Below are 16,933 nucleotides of genomic sequence, written 5' to 3'. Positions count from 1 at the left end.
AAACATTTCGTAATTTGTGGTTCTGTGAAAAATTCTCAGCTTCCAGGGTATCTGTCAGGCAGGGGAAAAGCCAAAAAGCACAGCGGTTCCCCAGGGGACGGGGTGTGCTGGCAGCACCTTGGGGACAGCTCGCGCCACTGCCCGCACCCACCCACCCTATGTTTGATTTTCCAAAAGCTTTTTTTTCTTTTTTCTCCTTTTTTAAAAATTATTTTTATTTTTTTGGAGTGCAGTGACCTCAGCTAAAACTGGGCGTAGCCCGACCACGAAGCAGGCACTGGGTTTGGAAGTGGGGGTGCCGGCGGGGGGCTCGGCCTCTCTTCTCAGCCTCGACTTTTCTCCCTCCTCGCTCCTCAGGTCCTGCTAGCAAGTCATGATGGTTGAATCCGCCTCGGAGACGATACGCTCCACTCCCTCCGGCCAGAACGGGGTCAGCAGCCTCACCAACCAGCCCGATGGCGGCGGGGGCGGCGGGGGGAGAGAAGGAGCCGCCAGCGGGGAGGCCAACGGAGAGATGAGCCCGGTGGAGCTCCTGCACTTCCAGCAGCAGCAGGTAGGACGGATGCCCCGGCGTGCTGTGGTGCCTCCATGAGCTGGTCCCACAGTATGGGAACGGTTCAGGGACCTCTGGGTCCACCTGGTCCCCACCCCCCTGTGCCACCAGGGCCACCCCAAGCAGAGTGCCCAGCACCACGTCCAAGCAGCGTTTGAAGATCTCCAAGGAGAAGCCTCCACAACCTCTCTAGACCACCTATCGCAGGCTTCTCTGAGTATTTAGGGTTGGGGCAGTGCTAGTTTTCACCCTCCCCGTGTCCCCAGGGCTGGTTGCACCAGCCGTGGTCTCTCTGCGCCCATCCTTGTCGAGGGGTGCAGGTGCTGGAGGTGGGGTCCTGGCTGTCCCTGCCGCAGGTGGCTGCGTTTTGGGGTGGGGGGAGCAGCAGGTCCTGCCTGTCCTGGTGGGGTCAGCACGCTCCAGCCCCCTTGGTGTGGTGCAGGAGGGCTTTGGGGACAAGATGAAGACCCGTTGATGGCAAAAGCAAGGGCAGGTTTTGATCTGAGCAGCATTCGCGCATCCGGGTGGGCGAGCAGAGGTGCTCCCCCAGTTTTTGGGGCTCATAGTGCATTAAGATGAAGAATTAACCTTGCGTGTGTGGTTTAAAATACGTGTAACGGCCTAAAACACATGTGACAGCCTAAAACACGCGTGACAGTTGTGTGCGTGAGCTCTGTCCTTGCACACACACGTGTGCACCTCGAAGGAGCCCTCTTGGTGCGTGTCCCCCGGGGCACCCGGTGCTCTGCCCGCGTCCCTGCGCGCCCGCGGGGAAGGGGGCTGCGTGTGCGTGCCTGCAGGTTACCTTTCAAAACAAACTTGGGCGAAAACATAAATTTTCCTCCTCGGATACTAAATAAGGCAATGATCCCTGCCTCGTATGGAGATCGCCTCCCTGAGCCATAAATTCCAGCGTGAAAGCTGTAAAAAATTGCTGTGTCTGATACTTTAGTAGTGAGTGCTGTAAATCCATTACCTGAATAACAGCCGTTTCTCACGCAGTTAAGCCCCTGTTCCCCTGATCTGAAGGGTAATCATGCGTGTAATGCTTCTGCAAGTCACCCCTGCCGAACGCGCCGCCGCGCTCCCCTCCCCGCGCGGGGGACGGCCCCGAATTTCCCTTTGCTGGAGCCAGGAGGAATTGGGGACACTTGTTCCTATGTGGCCGAGGCAATGTGAGCGGGTGGCACGCTGGCAAAGCAGTGTAGGAAAGGGAAAAAGGGTTTTCTGCGGGGTGCTGGTGCTTTTGGCTCGTCCCCGTGGCTGCCCTGGTGCTGCGTCCCCAAATCCTTGTGGGTTTTCTCCCAGCTCAGCCCCCGGATCCTGCCCTGCCCAGCGCCTGGGCTTCGTTTTGTGTCTTTTCCTTGGGGCTCCCGCTGTAATTACCCTGGGAAAGTCGCTGGCACGTGGACTTATTAAGGGAGAGGGTTTGGTGAACTTCCAAACCCAAATGACATCCGCAATGACAGCACCTCGGGGCCGGGGGGGGGGTGCATCCCGAGGACCATCAATCTTCATGCTCCAGGGCGCGGGGCTGAGCGGCAGCTGGGGTCAGGAATAAATGGCCCCGTACAGAGAGTTTTGCACAATTAGGTGCTTTATGGAGGCCTTACACCATCCGCGGGAGCATCCAGCATTCGCCCCCGGCGCTCCTGCACCCTTGGGTGCTCCTGTCTGACATCTCCCCCGGCCCGGCTCCCGAAATGTCTCCTCGTGCTGCTTTTCCTTAGTTAATTGTGTGAACGCTCCGGAGGTTTTTGGGGGCTGGGAGGGGCAGAAACCCACCCGAGTGCCCCCGCCTGAGCTCGAGGAGCCACCGGTGGCTTAAAGCTCAAGGGTTTGCTTGGATGGGGCGGTCCCCAAGGGGGGCTCGTGCTCTGCCCATGGGTTTTGGGGCCAGTTTTGTACCTCCTGGTGCAAGGAGGGGCGGCTTGGACCTTTGGTGCCTGAGGTCCGTGGGCACCTGGCTCCCGTGGGTGGGTGCTGGACCCTTTGTGCGGTGCCACCACGTCTTCTACGGGTGGAAGAGCAAACCCCAGGGGTTTGGGATTAAAATAAGTCCCTGTGGAGGCTGCCTGGATGCGCATGGGCAGGAGAGGAACTTTTTAGGAGGGGGATTTGCAAATCGTGGGGTGCTCGGGACCTTCTGGGGCTGTTTTGTGCCCTCCTGAAGCAGGCTGCCACGTGTGTCCGTCCCCCCATCCCAGCTCTCCGCTGTCCGTCTGTCCCCCCGGCAGCAATTCCAGCCCCCCCCCCTTTACGCCCCAGCTCCTCGAGCGGCCGCGCGTCGCCCCCCCCCCCTCACACTCTCTCCCCCCAGCCTCGAGGGACTCGGCGTTGGGGTTAAATCCCTGGATTTCAATGGAGGGGGCCCCGGGCTGAAAAGCTTGAATAGGACGCAGGGCTCGCATTGTGCCGGGGCTGGCGGAGGGGAGAGGTCGGCCGGGGGCATGGGAGGGCTGCCCGGCCCCCCGGCATCTCCCACCGCCGTTGCTGTGGGAACGGCCAGGAGACCTCCAGCGAGCCGACATCCCGCACCCGGCCTCCAAAGCGCCCGCCGCCCGGGCGCATTAATGGGTTTTGTAAGGTGGGGGCCGGCCCCGGCCTCCTCCCCGGTAATCCTCGCCGGGCAGGAAGCGGGGGGCACGGCACCGACCGGGCCCGGCTTCAGGATGGGGGTTTCCGGGGGGGATCACGGGTATATGGGGACCCCCGTTGGTGGGCGATGCGTGGGGCTGACGCATTGAGCCAAATCCCGACGGGTTGGGGCTTTTGGGGTGTGGGGGTGTCCCCAGATGGCTGCAAAAAACCCGGTGTCCCCCGCGCGTTCGTTGCACCTCGCTCGGCCGTCGCCGCCTGGATTTATTTGCGAGTGTTTGCTGCCCAAAGTGGGGGCGAGGGGGTGCGTTTGGGCCCCCCCTGCTATTAAATAGGGACATTCAGAGCTTCCCCAGTGCCCCCGAGGAAAACGGAGGCCTCGCAAACTCGGGACACCTTGCGCGGGACCGGGCCGCGGTGGGACCCAGCAACGCCGCAGGGTGCTGAGGAAAAGGGCGCCTGGCTCAGGTTTCCCCTGCGCTGGGGTGTGTTTGTGTGGTTTTTGTTTGTTTTTTTTTAAATTCCACCCTAAAATCCGACTGTGCAGGCCTGCACGGTAGCGCTTCCCAACTTGCAGTCCTACGGAAAAGGAGCCATCTGGAAAACCCAGCTACTCCAGCATTGTTCTGGGTTTTTTTTATTAGGCAGAAAGTAAAAAAATATATATTTACAGTTTATTGCAGACACATGTAAAATCAATGGTAAGTTATTAAACAAAAATAAGGCTTTTAAAAGAAGCAAATCGGACTTTTTCTGCAGTTTGAGAGGGTGTGGATGGGGGGAGGAGAGGCACTTTGCCGCGATAGGAAAGATACCGTTCCATAAAACATGTGATCACATCTCAAATATATTGTGTAATCCGCTATTATTAGGGTATTTAAGATAAAAACGAGACCGGAGCACTTAAGGGAAGCTCATCTCTCTATTAGGTTCCTCGATCCGTATTTCATATTTTACTGAGTACGAATGCAGGAGGGTTTGGGTTCTTTTTTTTTTTTCTTCCTTTTTTTTTTTTTCTGCTTTTTTGTGGGGCGGAGGGAGGGGTGGGATTGTCAGGAGCTTGTTCCTTGTGTTCTTCATTAGTGGAAATGGGTTTAACCCCTCGCCTGGGAGGATTGAAGAGTCAAGAGTGGAGGAATAAAGTCCAGAAGTATTAGTGTGTGCCGCGAAAGGGAGAACAGCTGGGGCCGGGAGAGAGGCACGGAGCTGGTTGCAAAAAGGCCTTTTTTTTTCTTTTTTTCTTTTTTTTTTTTTTTTCTTCTCTCCCTGTGAAGAATTGTGTCATTTTGTTAATTCTGATCTCTTCGAGCCATTTGGTTCTGGTTAAGCCAGACCGGGGCTGGGCCGGGTGGAAGTGCTTTTCAATATGGCATCATTTACCGTTAATATCCAGCTAAAAATATCTGTGTGTGTGTTGTTTTAATGGCTCTAATTCTGGAATGCGACGATGTCATTTTTATGAGGTTAGTGTAAAAAGTCTTTTTTAATTTTTTCATCCCTTCCCGACCTCTTTTTATCTTCCAAAAGGAGCGGAGGGAAAAGAGAAGATAGAGGCTGCCGGTGCTCTGCCCCCCTTCCTCGCAAAATCCTGGGGTTGGTGTAATTTTTAGGGCGGTTTTTAATGCGCTGGAGGTTAAAACCCCGTGCGAAGCTTTGATCCCGTCCAGGTGGAAAATCCCTCCGCTATTTTTGGGTGGCGGGTCCCACCCTGGGCTGGGCAGGGAGCAGTGGCTGCGCTTTTGGCTCCAGCAGCTGCGGCGTCCCTGCACCGGCAAAGCTGCGAAACCAAATACCTGCTGGGGCAAGGGAGGTTCAAAATACCCCGGACGAGATTTTTCCATTGCTCTCTCTGGTTTCTGAGGAGTGCTCGTGGTGCTTTTAGACCCGGGGGTGTCTCCGTCCTTGCCAAACTTTGGAAGCTCTTCACCTGCTTCTTCTCCCTTGGAGCAAGTGGTGATGACCTTGGAGAGGTTCAGTGCTGGCAGCTTGCATGGAGTAAAAGGTGGAAGATAAAGGACAAGGGGATAACGCAGGGGCTGAAGTGGAATTCAGGCATCCCAACCAGTGCTGGTGAGCCGTGCTCTTCTCTCCCTGCCTCCTCCGTCACCTGGGCCTGATGCTAACTTTGTTTCCCCGGGGGAAAAAGTGAATTTTGTGATCCTTGCTGGGAGGGAGGTAGCCAAAAGCAGCCTCTCCGTGCCGGCTGGTGCAGCCTCCACCTCCGTGCATCACGGGGCTGGGGGCATCCCCTCCGTGGGCACATCCGAGGTGTGTTTTATTTACCCCTCCTGCTTCTTTTAGCCTTTCGTGGTGCCCGGGAGCTCAGCTCCAAAGCAGCTCGCGGATGGGGCAGCGCCAAAAGTGGACGGAGATGGGAGCGCTGAATTTGGGGGAGGCTTCCTCCAGCATGCTGACAGCTTGTCCGGGTACTTCTCGGGTTCGTGGTCACCTTTAAAAATACTTGTGTAGAAACCAGGGTAGCTACAGGTTGTTTTATTACGGGTCCTGTGCCGTAGTGCTGCCTCATTAGAGCAATAGTGCAGAATGTATCGAGACGCTGGTGAAACCTCGTCCAAAACTGTGCAATGGAGTTTTTCGTGCTTGGAAAGAGGAAGGCAAAAAGCTAAAATAATGAAACGAGCAAAATCCAAAATTTGAGGTTCAAATCCTTCCTGCCCCAGGCATCTGCTGGGTCTGGGGGCTCTCGGTGTGAGATGTGCAAGGTGCCCCTCCGTGGGGCAGGGTCACCATCCTCATCCTCCTCCTGGGTCCCGAGCCCTGCTGCTCTTGAGGAGGGCAAAGCCAACCAGCATCAGCTCTTGACGTAAGTGTCTGAGAAATTACAAACTTTTTTTATGGGATAATTTGCTGATCAAAGGGAGCCATCCAGGAGCATGATGAATTTGACACAACCCATTCGTTCCTAATTACGGGTAACGTGCTAATGACTCTTGAATAACACCATGCAGCAGGATACAATTTAAGAAAAATCATTTTTTCTCCAGTTGGTAGACCCAGGAGGTGAAAGCACATCTGCTTTTAGGGGAGAAGACTTTCTTCCCTCTGCTTTCTCGTGTTTTGAGCCAGAAGGACAGACTGGGCGACACCCTCTGTGCTTAACCCCCCCGGGGGGCACCTGGGGCTGTTCCTCCTGCCTTGGGGGGGGAGCGTAATGACTGCAGATACCGAGGGTGCCCTAATTTCTTCCCAACTATCGGCTCCTGAGCGCCTTTTACCTTTGATCTTCCCCTGGTATGACATTTTCGGGGCTCCCCGTGCGCACCACGTCCACAGCATCCTTTGGTCCGCGGCCGAGCCCGATTTGGGCTTTGCTTGGGGTCGCTGCCGGGCGGCGGGGAGGGAGGGAAGGGGGGCAGCCGGGGAGGCCCCCGTGTGCGATTGTAAGGCCATGTCATTTTTTCCTGTAAATCTTGTAATTTCGTGCTTCAGAGCACAACAAAGTGAGGGAGCCAGCGGGAAGTGAATTAAATTCCCCCCTGAGATGCGGAGCGGGGCGGGCGGCCGGGCCCCCCGTGGCCCCGGTTGCTGGGGGCTCGGTGGCACCCGTGCCAGCCGGGCTCCTGTCCCCTCCCCGGCGCTGGCACAAGCCACCTTCTGCCACCGGTCATTTGCCAGCTCGAATAAAACTCAGCGTGGAGTTTGCAGGGATCGTGGAGCCTCCTAAAAACTGGGGGCTGCCCCGCAGCTCCCCGCCAGCAGCGCTGCTGCTTGCTGCCCGTGCAAAAAAATTAATAAAACCCCAACAAACAGGGCTTGGGGGTGGCATCGCCTCCAGTATCGGCTCTCAGAGGGGTTCTGTCCCCTCTTTATCTCCCAGGGATTATTTGGGTTTAGAAAGAGAGATTCTGGGAGCAGCCCTGTCTTGTGCTTCGCCTGCGCGCTGTAGTGAGCCTCTGCTCGGCCTTGGCTGTGTTTTTTCCACCTCCGTGCTGATTTTTGCCCAGGTTTTGGGGGAACCTGCCTCCCCACGTCACCCCATCCCTCTGCCTTTAGCACGGTGGCGTCCGTCCCAGCCAGCCAGCAGGGTCATGGCAGTCCTCGGCACGTGGCTGTCCCCGAGCAGAGATGACTTCTCCGTGCTCCAGAACCAAACTTGCCCTTCCCCGTGTGCTCCAGGGCAAGCAGGAAAGCTCTGTGGCTGGGTGACAAGCAGCAGGCAGCTCGTTTGCAAAGCAGTGACAGGGTGGCACTGGTGTCCCCGTCCCCAGCAGCGTGCAGGGCTTACCTTCCTTCACCCCTTCATCACGCGCAAGCCGCTTCCATCAGCTCTGCGCAGCCCTTGCAAACTGCAGAGGAACTTCCCGTGGTGCAGACGGAGCAAGCAAGTCCCTGCAAACCTCCATCAAACGGACACGTGGAGAAATCCGCAGAGCTCGGGCAGCCGGTGTGCAAGCGTGGCTGGGGTTGGTGGGTGATCCAGCACCCATCCCGGGTGGGTGCCCGGCTCTTCCCTGCCAGGAGAAGCCGCGCGGGTGCTGAGCAGCCTTAGATTGACTTCCTCCACCCTTGGCTTTTAACTGGAATTACTGTTTTCATTTCAAAAAGTAATTAAAATATCAGACCTTGAGCTGTCATAACTGTCACACGGCTTTGTGTTCCTATTACCGATGCACATCTATTACGGATAATAACAGGGAAATAACGTGCCCGTGGAGAAGCGCGCCCTGCGCTGGGGTTGCGCCGGCTCCGCCAGCCGCGGGGGCTGAGGGGGTTTTATTTTATTTACTTCGTTGTTTGGGTAAAACGATGAGTTTGTGAGTTATTGGTCGTGAGGTTCTTGAGCGTCCCCAGCAGCCCTCGTGGCATGCTCGGGAAGAAATGGAAATGGGAGAGCTTTGGTGCGGGTACCAGGGTGCCCACGCCAAGCCTCGTCTGCTGCTGGGCGCACGCTGGGAGCGCAGGGCTTGGCAAACCTTGGGGGGGGGTTTGCATTAAAATTTGGGGCTGTGAAATCTGGGGGTGGCAAAGCTGTTGGGGAGCTGCTCCATGAGATGCTGGCCAGGACCCCGGCAGCGAGGTCCAAGGCAGGGAAATTGCTTTTTCATTTGTTTTCCTTCAAATCCAGCAGCCCCCATCGCGTCACGGCGAGGCTGTCCTTTAGGACTGACTCCCTCTGGTTCTGAGATTCCCAGAGCGCAGCCGATCCCTCTGCAGCCAAAACCTCTTCTTGCAGCCTCCACCTTGGGCAGCGACCCTAAAATTTACCTCTTATTCCTCGAGCATGCTCCTACCGCCTGTCCACATGCACGGGGCTTTTATCCACAAAACAAAAAAGCTGTGGCACAACCCAGACATCTTCGTGCTAAATCCGTCGCGTGCGCTGTTCCCGAGCGACCCCGCCACGGGGAGAAGTGCTAAAGGGGAGTTTTGGGTGGAAAAGCAGGTAACGAGTCCTGGTGGATGCGGCGCCGAGCAGCGGTGTCAGGGGGGAACGGGGATAGCAGGGGGGGAGATAAATGGGGAAGCGGAGCGGGGCTGTGCGCTGGGGCGCATTCACACTGCGCGCACCGCTCCGGTTTGCGTTCGGATTCATGGAGGCAGCGCGGGGCCACCAGCCGGGGCACGACTTTGTTCTTTAGAGCTGGAAACGTGGCGAATTAACCAGCAGCCCTTCCTCTGAATTAACCAGCAGCCCTTCCTTGGGGCGCACGCGGTGATTTACGGCCGGGGGGGCGCTGACAGCCGGGGAACCCCCGCGCCGCCCCCCACCGTAATAAAATCCTGGTGGGCAGGCAGGGCCACAAGGAAGGACTTGGTTGTTTGGAAATGCGCCCCCTCCAAAAAAAAAAAAAGTTGCTTTAGAAGCAAAAATAAGGAGCGCACGAGGAAGCAGGGAGCGGCTGGGTGCTGCGGGGTTGGGTTTGTTGGAGCTTTGTTCCCCCTTCCCAAACAAAGCCCATGTTGCCCCCACACACGGGGCTGCCCAGCCCGTCTGCATGCTCGCCCTGGCTCCTCTCACCTCCGAGTCTCTGTGGGGTTTTCCTTATGGGAAAGGGATTTTCCTTATGCACGGCTTGCAGTGCTGGTGCCTACGTGTGTTTCCGCCAGTGTTTTTTTTATCGATTTCATTGGGTTTCTACCTTTTTTGCCTGTTGCGCGACTTCGCAGCGAGATACCCTTATCCCTGCAAACAAGTGCACGTTAAGGGAATTAGTAACTCGAAGGCAAACACCCATAAAAATGAGCAGGTTTTATCTCGGTCACTTGTGCCGGTTGCTAAACTCCTGTGGTATCTTTGTGAGCTCCATGCCGACGTGCTCACAGGTTATTAATTCGGGGTGTAATCCTGCGCTGGCCGTGACCCGAATCTGGGTGGCGCCCGGGACTTTTTGGTGCTGCAAAGTGATGACCAGCGGTGTAATTAAATACACGCTCTGTCTTTAGATGTGTGGGCTGCCAGCTTCAGCAAAAAATCGTGGTGGTGGCCCCGAGGAATAACCCAGCAGGGAGCCGGACCATTCCTGCAGCTCTCCCGTGCGCGGTTTGGGCGCCCTTTGCTTTGGGGCAGGGTGCGCGTGGCCGGAGGAGGGAACGGGAAGGGGCTGAGGCTGGCCCCGAGCGATGCCCTGAACGGCTGGGGCCACAGCGGGGTTTGCAATGGGATGTACTGGTTGTACTGGTGCTGCAGGAGAGCGTGCTGGGGGTGCTGCCCTCCTTTCCGGCCGCTCGCTCACACCCCAGGAACAAAACCCGCAGAGACCCCGTGCGGCTGCCCCCAGAGCTGGAGGGCGAGCGTGCCCAGAGGGAGGAGGAGGAGGAGGAGGAGGAGGAAGAGGGACGAAGGCAAAGGGGGGCCTCTTCCTCCTGCCCACCCCAGTGTGTCTCTTTTGCAGGCTCTCCAGGTGGCACGCCAGTTCCTGCTGCAGCAGGCCACGGGGCTGAGCTCCCCCAGCAGCAATGAGGGCAAGCAGCCGGCGGTGCAGGTGAGCCCCAGGACCTCCCCCCTGCTTTTCGGGAAGGGCTCGGCTGCAAACTGGTGCTGATGCGAAGGGGCCGCGGGCGGTGCAGGCACCAGCACGCATCACCTCCCCCTTCAGGATGGCCGCAGCACGCCCACGAAGAGTTAAATCCCCTGGAAACCTCCAGAAATTTGTTGTGTTTTTTGTTTTTTTTTTTTAGTGTCGGCCCCTGGCTGCATGCACGTCCCTTTCCTTTCGGTTTCCTCTGTGAGAGCAGCTCGGGAGGGAAATGCTGTTGGGGACCAAGGTTGTGTGTTTTTTGGGGGACGGGGCACCTTGGTGGCCCACTTGGTGGCCCGCTTGGTGGCCCTCTTGGCCTCAGCACGGGGTCCAGCGTGGTGTGGGGCTGGAGGGACCACCGGGGTCCCCACCGTGTGCTGCCGTGGTGGGAAATGATGCAGGGGAAGGGTGATGGATGGAGGGGAAGGGCTGGCTCCCGGGGGGTAAGAGCAGGGGGTGCCACGGGAGAGGACGTCACCTTGTGCCACCCTGCCTTGGGGCAGCGTTTTGGGTAGTGGGTGCAGGGGTTCTCAAGAATTTGGGCGCCTCAGGACTCGTGCCAAGACCCAGGGGTGGGTGCTGTGGGTGGGACAGGGTAAGGGAGAGTCTGTTGGGGCTGGAGCCCCGCAGGTCCTCGTGCATGGGATGGGGCAAGGACCCATCTGGGGTGGGTTTTGGGGGGTACGGACAGGAAAACCCAGCTTTGGGTGGGCGCAGCACCTTCGGGCTGCACCCTTGGTGGAAGGGGGACCGTCCTGCTGCTCCTTCCCTCAGCCTGCCGAACGGGGCAGAAAACAGAGAGAAAAGGGGCAGCGAAGGGGTATGAACCCGGAGAGGGGGCCAGGCAGAAAGAAGCAAAGCCCAAACGAATGGGAAGTGACAATTTAAATAGCTGTGCGGAGGGGCTCTCCCTCCAGGCTAATTAAATTTATCGGAGAACAGCAGGTTACCTTATTAGAGCCACGTGGGCTTAATTAACAAAGGAAAGTAATTAGCACGCGCGCTCTCAGAGCTGGAGGTCCTGCCCATGCCAGGCGCAGGCAGCGGGGAGGAGGCGAGCGGGGCTGGGGCCGGGCTCCTCTCCTCCCCAAACCCGGGGGATTAAACCTCCCCCCGGCACGCTTCCCGTTTATTTCTCCCCGTGCTGCAGAATTGCATCTCGGGTGCAAGCGTGAAGTTGCTTTTTCCCCCTCCATATCACCAGGTTGGCTTTTTTTTGGTGCTGGGGGCTGCCCCCGTGCGTCCCGGCGCTCCTGGCCGGCAGCCGAGACGCGTGGCCTTGCCAAGCTCCGTTTGGGGGAAATGTGAATTTCCCCCAAAATTCGCAAAATGGCTCAGTTTCGGTGTGTGTGCAGTACCAGTGGAGCCATGTGGATGCCACCCTGTCCTCGTTGGGACCGGGGGAGCCCCTGTGCCCCCCTGGGTGCCCAACCTGCCTTGAAGGGGGGGGGGACCCGCGGGGTTGGGAAGCACCAGGGAAAGCCGCAGCTGGGTCCGAGCAGCAATAATTAGTCAGGGCTTCTGCGGCACACAAACCAGGCGGCTTTTTCCAGCAGCGTTTTCAGGAAGGAAATGCAGTCACTGCATGGAAAATATCTGCGAAGGACAAAGGCAGTAAGAGTGAAGTCAGATTCCGGGAACCGGCGCCCCGCTCCCCGGCCGCGCTGCGCCCGCAGCCTCGCCGGCCTCCCGTCGCCTCCTCGTGCCCTCGCCTCCCTTCTCCCACCTCCGTCCGTCCTGTCCGTCCGTCCTGCCGTCCGTCTGGCCCGGCTTTGCCAGAGTTAACTGGATCTGCCGCCCTCTTTCCCCCCCCCCTCCCTTTTGTGTTGCAAAAGAACTTGTGAAAGTTGTAGACGTGAGTCAGAAATAGCTCATAACTCAGCCGCCGGCCTCTTCCTCCCCCTGCCCGGCAGCTGGAGCGGGATCTGAACGAGGGGAGATAGAGGATTAAGCAGGCTCCTTTGAAAGGAAGTTTATCTGACGGCGGTGGTGTGGATGAGACTGGCCAGGACGGCCGCTCGGGGAGGAGGAGGAGGAGGAGGAGGAAGGCTGGCTCCCAGCGCAGCCTCGGGCTGGGGAGGGAGGAGAGCGCCCAGGATCGCCGATAACCGGGCGAGAGCTGGTGTCCGAGCCTGCAAAAACGACCAAGTGCTTGATTTCCACACCACCAGGGATTTTTTACGGGGGGGGGGGAAGCTGTTTCGTAGCCCCCCCCCAGCTCCCCGGTGGAGCATCCCAGCAGGGGCCCCGTGCCGAGCGCTCAGACCCCAGGAGCGCTGCGGGGTCCCCGCTCTCGCCGTGCCCTCGCTGCCACCGTGCCGAGGGGACGGGACGTTTGTGGGGCGCCACGCCAGCAGGAATATTAATGACAGTCGGCAACGGCACGCTCCTAAAAACAAACAAGGAGCTGCTGGGCTCGATAGGGATCTTGGGTTATGGTTTTGTGTTTTTTTTTTTTTTAATATGAACCCTCTCTGCCCCCAGATGCCTGGAGGTGTAGCTGTGCGCCGAGTCCCGCAGCTGACGCTGGGACTGCAGCTGCGTCTGAAAAAAAAAAAACAACACCCTGAAACGTTTTTAAATGATTTGGTTTCCTTGCAACTTCGAAACGATCAGGCTTTTCGGCGGAGGCTGCCGGAGCCCCGTGTCTGAGGACTTTGCCGGGGATGGTTGGCGCGGTGCTCCTCCTGCACGAGCCCGGCGTGCTCGGGAGCGGGGAGGCTGCACGTGCCCGGAGGATGCTGTGGGGTTTTGGTGCTGGGCCACTTTCTGGCTTGAGACACTGCTGAATCACGGGGTGTCCATGGAAATTGTCTTTCTGGGGTCCCTTGCTCGCGGATTTGGGGTCTCCGAGCCATCGGCGAGCGACTCGCTGCGGTTACAGAGCCTCTGAAAGGGGAGAAGGGACGAAGGGCGCCGAGGGAAGGGGCGAGGAGTTTGGAGCAAACTGCGGGAAATTGCTTTTCTTTTGTCTGCTGTGGCGGGGAGGGCAGCGGAGCGGAAAAGTGTATTTTGTTGATTTGAAACTTGAGTGAAATGGGTAATGAAGACAGATCAATACCAGCCCTTCTGCGTTCCCATCCAGGAAAAAACACAGCAGCCCGTCTGTCTCGGCTCGCGCCGCGATGGGTTTTCCATTTGAACTTGCGGCCCCGGGGTCCATCCCCTGCTTGCCCCCACTTCTGCCCCTTTTCCTTCCCAAACCCCGGCTCTCCCAGCCCGGGAGCCCCCTCCCACCGCCGCCGCATCCCCCAGCCAGCTCCTTTCAACTTCCAGCAACTCGCAGCCCAATTATGCGCGATTAGTGCTCCCCGGCGGGGCGCGGCGCTAATGAGGATGCGCGTCGGGTTGCGCACACAGGGGATTGATTCCTCCTTTTCTTTCCGTGCAGCTGGACAGCGGGGGCAAGGCCATAATGCCGTGCTCTGACCCGGAGGGCGCAGCACCCTGTCCTCCCCGGGGCATTGCACCTCCCGGGTGGGCACAAAATAACCCCGCAGCCTCCAGCTCCAGCCCGGTGCACGGAGCTGGGGGTTCCCTTGCAGGACTGCTTGTGTCCTATTCCTCTCTCGCCAGCCTGGTGTAAATCAGGAGAGCCCGGGTGATGGTGCTGGGCTTACACCCGTGGGTGGCTGCCTGGCCACGGGCACCTGAAGCTCTTGCAGATGGTCGGAGCCCACTCGGCCTCGGGGCTTGTGATGCAGGATCAAGGCTGGGGGCAGGAGGGGATGGGTGCAAGCGCCTGCTCGCCCCAGCGGGGCTGGAAGTGAGCGGGGTTGTTTGCTTCCACCCATGGGAAGCGGGTGCTGGGGGGTCCACCTGGGTGTTCGCTCTCATCCCTGGCCCCTGACCTCAGTAGATGCAAAGCTGCTCTTGGTTGTGGCTCCTTCCCTCTCTCCTCCTGCCATTCCCAGCTCCCCGCCTCCCGAGCAGACGTCCCGGGCTTGTTTCTGTTGCTTTTGGATTTGAAAAGGGTGCTTAAAAAAAATAGCGCCAGCGTGTTTGCTGTTGTTTCTAATTGGGAGTTAAAACCCAAGGTTAGATCAGAGACAAGGATGCGCAGCGCCCTGGGCTCTGCGGGCAGCGGGGAGCTGGCGTGCGCCGCGCCACGGTGGGACGAGAGCTTTGCTCTGTCCCCACGACCCCGAAACCACCCTAGGTCAATCGGGGCGAGGTGGCAGGGTTTGGGACGCGCTTGGAAGTGGGGCTTTAGGTGTGGAAACGTAGACTCTACTTCCCCGTGGCCACGGTGGCTGCTGGTGGGAGCGACGGCTCGGTGCGATGGTGCCAGAGGGTGCAGGGATGCTTTGAGGCTGAGCCGCCGGGGGGATTTTGGCACTCCGGGGGGTTTCTGGCACGCTGTGGGGTTTCTGGCACTCTGGGGCTGACGGGGTCTCCCCTGTCCCCATTGGGAGGTGCTGCGAGCAGGCGGCCAAGCCCAGCCCAGCCTTCGGTCTGCGGCATCCCTCGCTCTGCCTCATCCCCCGCGCTGGCAGTGGCGTTCCCCTGGTACAGAGGACGGCGCGTTCCCTGCGATCCGCTTCCCGTAAAAAAAAAAAATAATAATAATAATAAAAAAAAGCATCGCTCCCCAATCCCGCTGCGTTTTACGCCCGGCCAAATCCCGTTTCGCGCAGCCGGCTTTGGCAGGGCTGCTCCGAGCTTACAGCGAGCGCCGAGCTTCCCCCTTTAATACCCGTCTTGTTTTCCACCCGCCGCCTGCTTTATCCGCCCCCTCGCCGTCCGCCCCTGTCCTCTGGCACGGAGGGATTACAACCCCGACAGCCTGGAAAATCACCCCCTCGAGATTGTGTTCGCGAATCAGAGATACAGCGTCGGGGCTTTTTGTGAGGCAGCCAAAGCTGTTAGTAAGCAGTTTTGCGGGGTGGCAGGAGGCCAAGGAGTGAGTCAAGCCCTTCTCCAGCGCCGGGTCTGGCAGATGCCCGCTCGTCGCAAGCCGCCCGCGCCGCTTTCGGAGAGACGCGGCCGGGGACAAGCCCCGGTGCCGTGCCGCTGGGCGCTGCGGGGTCGGGTCCCAAAGGGGGGATGCAAAAGAGGGGAAAGCCCCAGATTCTGCTGCTGATGTTCCCTTAGCGTGGGTTTGGGGTTGTGAAGAGCAGGGTGGGTGCTGCGGCTCGTCCCGCCTGCGAGGTTGGGCTTTGCTGCGCGGAGGAGACCTGGCTGCTGGGTGCGTGGGGAGAAGAAAAGCCAGCTTGGTGCACGCTCACCCATCGTCCCGACAGTGTGCTGCGCCCCTCAGCACCTTCCCTTTGGCCCTCCTGGGGGTGTTGGACCCCGAAACCCCCCTACACCCAGGCTGCCCACCCCCTGCTGCAGCAGAGCTCGCTCACCGCGCGCATCCCGCAAGCACTCCAAGGCACTGCGCTCCTCGGCGTCCCGGGGGCTGCCACATGCTGTCCCCCCCCCCTCTCCGGAGGGTCAGCTGCCGGTGGGTGCCCCCAGGGGCTCTCAGCCAGGCCGGGGGGAGCCGTTCCCTCGGGGTCTCTGTGCCCGGCAGCAGCTGTCACCGTCCCCACGATGCGCTGGAGGCAGCTGGGGCTGTAACCGGATGAGCGACCGCAGCAGGAGCGAAAACTTGCTGCATGCGGGAATTTCCCGTTTTGCTTCGAGTTCCTGCCCTCCCTGGAAACCTCGGCGAGGAGGGGGACGTTGGCAGCGGGGAGAGGGAAATTATTCCTTGGCCAGCAGGGCTCCGGGAGCCGGCGAAGCCGCCGCGTGCTGCTGCTCCCGGCACCGGCACCCGCGCGCGTCCCCGTTCACACCTCGCCGCCGCCATTTCCCCGTGTCAGCCCCGCATCTGAGCGCGGAAAGAAAAAACCATTTAATGCAGACAAAGGTTGTATGAAAATATAATTCTGCTTTTGTTAGCAGCCATCAAACTCTAAAAAGCGTCGCTTTTGTTTTCTTGTAACATTGTGAAAACCTCGTGTCGGATCGAGAGCTGGGGCCCTCTCGACTAATCGCCTCTCCTTTGTGTTTTTAGATTATAGGGGCAATTAGTGTTGTCAAAACCTCTGGCAATTCTCTTTGCTCTTGACAGGGTGTCAGTCCGTTGGGCGAGAAATGGAAGGTGTTATAACTCTCCGGTAATTAGGATGCCTCCGATTTGAAAATGCCAGCAAACGTGTACGAGAGGCCGCGCGGCGCCGGGGGGCGGGGAGGCAGCCTGGATGGGGGGGATGCGGATGAGCAATTAATTAGGGGCTCTCATTCCGAGCACGTTGCCAGCTGATGAATTGGCAAAGGGAAATTAGCAGGATGCTTAGCTCCCGGCGAGCGGGCGCGGACCTCGAGCACGCTCGCCGTGCCGGTGCCGCCGCGTGGGCCGCCGTCCCCGCCGGCATCCCTCCTGGCCAGATGTTCGCCGAGCGCTGCGCACAGCTGTCTGCCGGCACCTGGCCACCCTCAGCGCTTGTGCACGGAGATGGAGCACCCGAACAGCAGCTCCTTGCTTGTTTTGCAATGGGGATTTGCTGGGGATTGGGCTTCTCCAGCCAGCGTCGGCGGTGCTGCAGCCGTCAGGTTTTGCATCTCCGTGCTGGGGATGCTCCTGGTTTTATAATTATTGTGATGGGATAGTTTGGTTGATCCCTTTTCTGGAAACGGGAGTAGGGGGTTGCTGTGTGGAAGGGGGAGCCTGCTTTAGGGTGGCCAACGTCCCCGAAGGGGGATTGGGGCAGCGGTGAGCTTCGTGCCCGCAGGCATCCCCATCGCCGCCACCCAGGCTGGTTTCGCCGAGGGCGCCCCAGCAGCAGCCCTGGGTGTGAACAGGCAGCAATTA

General features: G+C 58.9%; 1 protein-coding gene across 11 annotated transcripts in view; it reads left to right on the top strand.

The window, feature by feature from the left end:
- The window catches only part of FOXP4 (forkhead box P4), a 62,871-nt gene that overhangs the window by 20,492 nt on the left and 25,446 nt on the right, over positions 1-16,933 (top strand). For 8 of the 11 annotated variants that reach the window (XM_080569591.1, XM_080569590.1, XM_080569585.1 and 5 more), the window contains 2 exons: positions 358-553; positions 10,006-10,095. In XM_080569591.1, the coding sequence (XP_080425717.1) occupies positions 374-553; positions 10,006-10,095 (270 nt within the window). In that variant the 5' untranslated portion in view covers positions 358-373. The remainder of the gene's footprint in view (positions 1-357; positions 554-10,005; positions 10,096-16,933) is intronic. The other 3 variants (XM_080569584.1, XM_080569583.1, XM_080569592.1) reach the window with 1 other exon arrangement.

Source organism: Anser brachyrhynchus (assembly GCF_964034855.1).
Source record: "Anser brachyrhynchus genome assembly, chromosome: 27".
NCBI lineage: Eukaryota > Metazoa > Chordata > Aves > Anseriformes > Anatidae > Anser > Anser brachyrhynchus.
The sequence above is the reverse complement of the archived record's forward strand: the minus strand, read 5'-3'. Positions and strand labels throughout refer to the sequence as shown.